The sequence below is a fragment of the Gordionus sp. m RMFG-2023 genome, chromosome 1, assembly GCF_954871325.1.
Source record: "Gordionus sp. m RMFG-2023 chromosome 1, tfGorSpeb1-WG-v2, whole genome shotgun sequence".
NCBI classification, from domain to species: Eukaryota; Metazoa; Nematomorpha; class Gordioida; order Chordodea; family Parachordodidae; genus Gordionus; species Gordionus sp. m RMFG-2023.
This window is the reverse complement of record NC_088775.1, coordinates 59,436,498-59,443,876: the sequence shown is the minus strand read 5'-3', so window position 1 is coordinate 59,443,876 and position 7,379 is coordinate 59,436,498. Positions and strand designations below refer to the sequence as shown.

The following is a 7,379-nucleotide window of genomic DNA, read 5'->3' as shown; positions in this document are numbered from 1 at the left end:
GCGCTCTTTTCTAACACATTGTTAACATAGTTTATTTCTTAAATTATTTCCTGTCTCACTTCAATTTAAATTCATGTATTTTCTCATTCTCAGAAATAGACAAAGGAATTGCATTTTCACTCAGATCAGAGTCACATAAACAACACATATTAGTAATATTCTATTGATTTTTATTATAACAAATATATATTTGGAATGCAAATAAAATATTAAGTAAGAAATATAATAAATCAGAATTCAGATTTAGCTAAATTATAATTATCATGAATAAATAGAATTTTATCAAGATTGGTGGGACATAAAGAAGTCCTTTTTGCATTGAGTATTAATCCAGCAATGGAAAAAATTCTTTCGCTGGGTGTACTGGTTGCAGATATACAAAGAACCTTCCTAGCTAAATTAGCAAGTCTAGGAAGTTCCAGTTGCTTTTTCTTCCAAAAGGTTAATGCATCCTCTTCTGGGATATTATTTTGGCTTAGCAAAATATGGCATTCTTGTTCTAAATTACTTATATTGTTATAATCACTACCTGGAATGGAATGTTTACGAGCTATTTTGGCGATATAAGAACTGGAAGTCTCCCCATTATCTTCAACTTGGATTTCACTTTGTGCATTTTTATCATTTTCTAAAAGTTTTAAATGTCTTGTTAAAAATTGCAATGATGTAGTAGAATTTGAATTTAAATATTCTGACACAATTTTTAGATTTTGAAATCTGGGATTAAGGAGAGTCGCTAATATCTAATGTTCAAAATATAATTTTATTAATAAAAATATAAAATAACTTGAAGTTCAGTAATGGGAAACCTATGGTCAAGCGTTTTTTGCATATTTTCTTTTAAACAAATAATATCTGAGGAATCAGATATATTGATCTGTATGTGGGTTTCTATTTCACTGCGAAATAATAACCCTAGATTTATAGTCGATCCCTTTTGGGAGTAAAAATATTCCACCGACTCTAGGAATGGAATTAATACGGCATAAAGCTCGTCAGTCATATCCCATTCATTATTAAAAAGTTTTAAACATTGGTTTCCTATTTTATTCAAAACATTATTAATAGGATTTTTGTTCACGCTACGAACACTTTCTAGCATAATTAATATGCTGTGCCAGCGGGTAGGGCAATTTAATTTTAACGTTTTTGTATTATAAAGATTGGTTGGTGTAATGACATTTCTATTATTCGCTTCGTTATCAAAATGATCATCAAGGTATGGATCAGAATCATCAATATCCAAGATATGACCTGTCTCATAAATTGACTGGAGACATTTACGATGCTCATCTTCAATTTCACATTCCAAATCAGCTACTCGATATCTGAGGGCTGAAATAATTTCTAATTTTTTTAAGGAGATTATCAATTCTGGCAAGTTTTTTCATGCCATCAACTGTAACCAAATTATGTAGTCCATGGCCTAAGCATAAATGATGCTCATAATCCCCCAATCTGACGCTTCTTTTGACATTTGCCCCTGCATCAGTTACCATTTGTATTATTTTGGCTTTTAAATGAAACTCCTCTTCGATACCATCAATCTCCGATAATATGGTTTCCCCAGTATGCTTTTGAGTCACATTTCGGGTTGCCAGGGTAAAATATTTTAAATCAAAATTTTCATCTAAATGATGAAGACTAAATGTAATATAATTTCGCCGCTTGAAATGATCGGTCCATAAATCAAAAGTAATGGAACAGAATTTTGGACCAGCATCAATCAGGTTTAAAACATGTGCCTTTATAGAACAATAAACATCATCAAGTGCTCCCCGACTAATAGTTGTCCTATTAGGCAATTCTGATGAGGAATCAATTATCTTATATTTCTATTTTTTTAGGCAATTTATTTTTTAATAATAATTTTATTTAAATTTTAAACCTTTAGAAAATCTGTCATCCCATTATTGCTTATAGAATCAAATGGCAATAAATCTAAGCAGCACATCAAAACATAATTTCGCCCTAGAAAAAAGATATTTAAAAAAGAGAAACAAATAAAAAATTTGATTTAGTTGTTTTAAAGTTTTACATAATTATTTTAATAAATTATATATTAAGTTTATACATTAAAAAGATCTCAAAATAGAGCTGACAATAAACAAACTAAAAATTTAGTTGTTTTAAAGTTTTACATAATTATTTTATTAATTTAAATTATACATAAGTTTATGCATTGGATCTCAAAATAGAGCTGACAATAAACAAACTAAAAATTTAGTTGTTTTAAAGTTTTACATAATTATTTTAATAAATTATATATTAAGTTTGTACATTAAAAAGTCTCAAAATAGAGCTTACAATAAACAAACTAAAAATTTAGTTGTTTTAAAGTTTTACATAATTATTTTAATAAATTTAAATTATACATTATGTTTATACATTAAAAGGATCTCAAAGTAGAGCTGACAATAAACAAACTAAAAATTTAGTTGTTTTAAAGTTTTACATAATTATTTTAATAAATTTAAATTATGCATTAAAAGGATCTCAAAATAGAGCTGACAATAAACAAACTAAAAATTTAGTTGTTTTAAAGTTTTACATAATTATTTTAATAAATTATATATTAAGATTATATATTAAGATTATACATTAAAAAGATCTCAAAATAGAGCTGACAATAAACAAACTAAAAATTTAGTTGTTTTTAAGTTTTACATAATTATTTTATTAATTTAAATTATACATAAGTTTATGCATTGGATCTCAAAATAGAGCTGACAATAAACAAACTAAAAATTTAGTTGTTTTAAAGTTTTACATAATTATTTTAATAAATTATATATTAAGTTTGTACATTAAAAAGTTCTCAAAATAAGAGCTGACAAAACAAACTAAAAAATTTAGTTGTTTTGAACAAATAGAGCTTAATAAAATTAATTTAACAAACCAGTTAAAAATTTAAAATGAATATTAATAAACATTAATCATTTTTTATCTTTTATATTCTTGCTACATGTTGGCATTGGCATTAGAAACATTTTTAGAGTTTGAATGGATTTATTATTAGTTTTTTTCTGATATTTTATGCACATTAATTAAGTGATAAGAAAGGTTACTCGTACTTATATTTTTGCTATAACATTTGATATCATAACTAAAATATAAATTATATATAAATATAAGTCTAAAATTAAAATAAATTACTGTGAAAATGGATTATTTTTATCCGAATCTTCCTCGTCTTTTTTCCCCAATTTTAAACAAGGTTCACAATAAATATAATCAGGCATTATCGTGCTTTTCTTATTCTCATTCTTCAAAATAAGATTTCCAAAGTACTTCCACACATAACTTGATTTTTGACTAGTAGAGAGAGTTGTTATTTCATAATTGTATATAGGGTGGTTTAAAACGCGCAAATCCATAAAAATAATTAATATAGCCGAAATGCATATGGTGTATGAATGAATGTAAATGATATACACTATTCTATTATATAAAGCAATAGAATACAATTCATGTTTTAAATGTTAATATTCAAATTTGAATAATAATAATTTAATATATAAATATAATTAAACAACATTCTAAATATTATACACGCCGCGCCGCTGCCATAAGAAAAATCGGCGGCTAGCCGACTCATGCCGCTGATCTCAATCGGCGGCTGTTCCGGCGTGAATAAAATTGCCGGCGGCGCACAGGTCTAATCATCTCAGCCGCCTATAGTGTTGGATTTCAGAAAGTGTCTATATCTATGCCTGGAAAGTAATTAATGACATGTGGGGAGTGGATATATCTATTATTTCTATAATTTATTAAAATGTCTAAGTTGCAAATTTATAACTTTTTTAAAAATATTTTATTATTCATAGTAAAATATTAATAATGTATTATATATCAAGAAAATATATTTAAGTATATCTATCAATTATAAAATTTATTTATCATCGCATGTATTCATTATTGATATATGGTAAAGAATAAATAAATATAACAATAAACTGATTAACCATGGCTGTCTTCTATATTTTCATCAAATTATATTATTCTTTTATGCAATTGGCTATTTTTGTTTTAAGTTTTTTTTTAATTTTAATAGTTCTTTTGTCTTCTATTAGAGTATACATGGCCTCATGATGATGAAAATATGAAATTTTATATTGACAGCAAACCAAAAATTTTAAGTATAAAATTTAATAAGATATTTGCAAAATTAATAATTTAATAAGATTTTATTCGTTAGTGGTTAGTAAATATAATATATCATATTTAAAACGTTTATGAAGAAATAAATATAAAAAATTTTGTATTAGCAGAAAATAATCTAGGTTGTATATGAGTGTAGGAGATTTAATTTATGGCACATATTAATTTTAATATAGAGGAAGTGTTTAGCCGCAATTTACAAGATTGTCTGATGAAAATAGACAAAAAAATAATTTCTATATTAGGATTATTTCTTTCTTTCCCTATGACAGGGTAATAAAATGCCAATTTGCCCCTGTTTTGAGGGATAAATCATGTTTATAGAATTCGAAATCTTAAAATAAAATTTATATGATGACTGGTAATTTCCACTGATATTTTAATTTAACATATCACAGTATATATTTTACCTATTTACTTTAAAGAAACTATAAAAATAACGATTATGACAATTGATTATCTAAGGTACATATTAACCGAAATTTTAAATTAGTTTATTTGCTTCAAAAAATTTTAAGGAACTTTAAAAATATTGATTATGACACTTGTCACTTATCTAGGACACATCTTCACTGAAATTTTAATTTAACATATTTACAATCTATATTTTTATCTATTTGCGTCAAAAAAATTCATAAAACTTTAAAAATAACGATCAAGACAATTGTCCATATCTACTTTACATCTTCACTCAATTTTTAATTAAACGTATTTACAATACCTATGTGCGTCAAAAAATTTCCAAATTTTTATAAATAATGATTATGACAATTGTCACTTATCTATGGTACATCTTCACTGAATTTTTAATTAAATGTATTTATAATCTATATTTTTGCATAAGTGCTGCAAAAAAATTCAAAAAAATTTAGAAATAACTATTATTACAATTGTCACATATCTATTTTACATCTTCACAGAATTTTTAATAAAACTTATTTACAATATATAATTTTACCTATGTGCGTCAAAAAAACTGTGGAAATAACGATTTTGACAATTGTCACTTATCTATCACTGAAATTTTAATTTAACACATTTACAATCTATATTTTTACCTATTTGCGTCAATAAAATTCAAAAAACTTTAGAAATAACGATTATGACAATTGTCACTTATCAAGGGTACATCTTCACTGAAATTTAAATTTAACATATTTACACTATATAGTTTCACCTATTTCCGTCAAAAAAATTCAAAAAACTTTAAAAATACGATTATAACAATTGTCACTTATCTAGAGTACATCTTCACTGAAATTTAAATTTAACATATTTACACTATATAGTTTTACCTATTTCTGTCAAAAAAATTCAAAAAACTTTAAAAATAACGATTATGACAATTGTCACATATCTATTGCGTCAAAAAATTTCAAAAAACTTTAAAAATAACGATTATGACAATTGTCACATATCTATTTTACATCTTCACAGAATTTTTAATTAAACGTATTTACAATCTATATTTTTATCTATGTACGTCAAAAAATTTCAAAAAACTGTAGAAATAACGATTTTGACAATTGTCACTTATCTATCACTGAAATTTTAATTTAACATATTTACACTATATATTTTTTACCTATTTCCGTCAAAAATTTTTTATAAACTTTAAAAATAACGATTATGACAATTGTCACATATCTATGGTACAACTTCACTGAATTTTTACTTAAACGTATTTACAATCTATATTTTTACCTATATGCGTCAAAAAATTTCAAAAAACTTTAGAAATAACGATTATGACAATTGTCACTTATCTAGGGTACATCTTCACTGAAATTTTAATTTAACATATTTACAATTTATATTTTTACCCATTAGCGTCAAAAATAAACTATGTTTAAAAATACAGATCATGATAATTGCCATTTTTAGAAAGGAACATCACTATTGAATTGAATTTATAATTTAACATCTTTATAATATAAATTATATTTTATCATTTTCTGTCAAAGATTTCATAAATGTTAAAAAATAACATGACAATTATCACAAAGACGATCATGTAAAATAACTTATAAAAGTTTAATATAAATATTTAAAAATAAATTATTTAAACTAGTTCAGTTCTTATATACTAAAAAAATAGATAATTTTACAAAAATGATAAAAATAAACCTATAAATAAAAGATTTCAACTTAAAAATTGTTTATTTATAATAAAATTTACAAATGAATTAATAAAAAAAGTTAATTAAAAAAAAAGAAAAAATCATTTAAAATTCAAATCAAATCAAATTTTGCTTAAAATTTGGGCGTGAAAATCACTAATTAATTGTAACAAAAATGATATTACTTAACTTACATTGAGCCTATTTTTTTATTAAAAGAAAGATATCAAATAAATACTCATCATTATTTTCATAATATAATATAAAATAAAAAATATTTAATTATATCATTTCTTTTTAAATATAAATAAAATAAATCGAAAAAAAAAATTAATTGTTTTTCTAAATATATTATTTTAATAATTAATCCTTTTTTTATTTGAAACCTCTCGAGCATCTTTCTCGCTCGTTGCTCGATTTTTCTGACATACATATTCATCATTCCTTTGCTATTTTTGCTCATCAATCAACAGACCTCTCACAGGCGCTTTTGCTTTATTATTGGCAGCATTTTTTTTATACCTATGGCCATCCCCCATGAACGCAAAATCTACCCTTCCTGCCTGAAACCAATACATTTAACAAATGATGGAGAATTTTTTGTTCATGGACCAATCTCTAACAGGTGTCCGCATTCAAAACACACGCCTCTTTCCCAGATCACTTACTCGCTTCCCCTCCCTCTCATAGATCTCCCCCTAAACCAAGTAATTGGTGCCTCATTCTCAGATATTTTTCTTAACTCCACAAAACCAAGTATCATAACGAGAATACCCAAAGGAGCGAGAATACAAGTAGCTAAATCTCTCAGCAACTGCATATCTTCTCTTTTGCAAAATTTTAACAATGAAGAAGAATGGTTAAAATTTCTAAACTTCGGGTACAATACTTTCAAAATACCTGACATATCACTCCAAAAATCCTTAACTAAACAAATAAAAGATGCCTGTTTAAACATCAACCCTCATCTTCATGAGTCCCAAATCACCAGACATCCCAAAAACAAAAAAAAATAACCCCACTTCAACAAAAAGCCTCATTGATTTCGAAGAAAATTGACAGTCTTAATATCAAAGGGGCTCTTAAACTCATTTCAAC

The 7,379-nt window shown here is 25.1% G+C and overlaps 1 protein-coding gene across 1 annotated transcript; it reads right to left on the bottom strand.

Moving 5' to 3' along the window:
* Positions 1-230: 230 nt before the first annotated feature.
* Positions 231-6,710, bottom strand: LOC135928028 (zinc finger BED domain-containing protein 4-like). The gene is made up of 5 exons (XM_065464352.1): positions 6,668-6,710; positions 1,889-1,971; positions 1,394-1,835; positions 788-1,347; positions 231-743 (listed from the first exon to the last, which is right to left on the bottom strand). Exons 1-5 carry the CDS (start codon positions 6,708-6,710, stop codon positions 231-233), a joined length of 1,641 nt encoding a protein of 546 aa, XP_065320424.1.
* Positions 6,711-7,379: the final 669 nt, after the last annotated feature.

What these genes read in the sequence shown, in the direction of transcription:
- LOC135928028 (XM_065464352.1), bottom strand. Translation starts at nt 6,710, where the DNA reads ATGTCAGAAAAATCGAGCAACGAGCGAGAAAGATGCTCGAGAG. An exon ending in GCGAGAAAGATGCTCGAGAG is followed by an intron (nt 1,972 to 6,667) that starts GTTTCAAATAAA and finishes TCTTTTTTCTAG; the next exon opens with GGCGAAATTATGTTTTGATG. An exon ending in GGATGACAGATTTTCTAAAG is followed by an intron (nt 1,836 to 1,888) that starts GTTTAAAATTTA and finishes CTAAAAAAATAG; the next exon opens with AAATATAAGATAATTGATTC.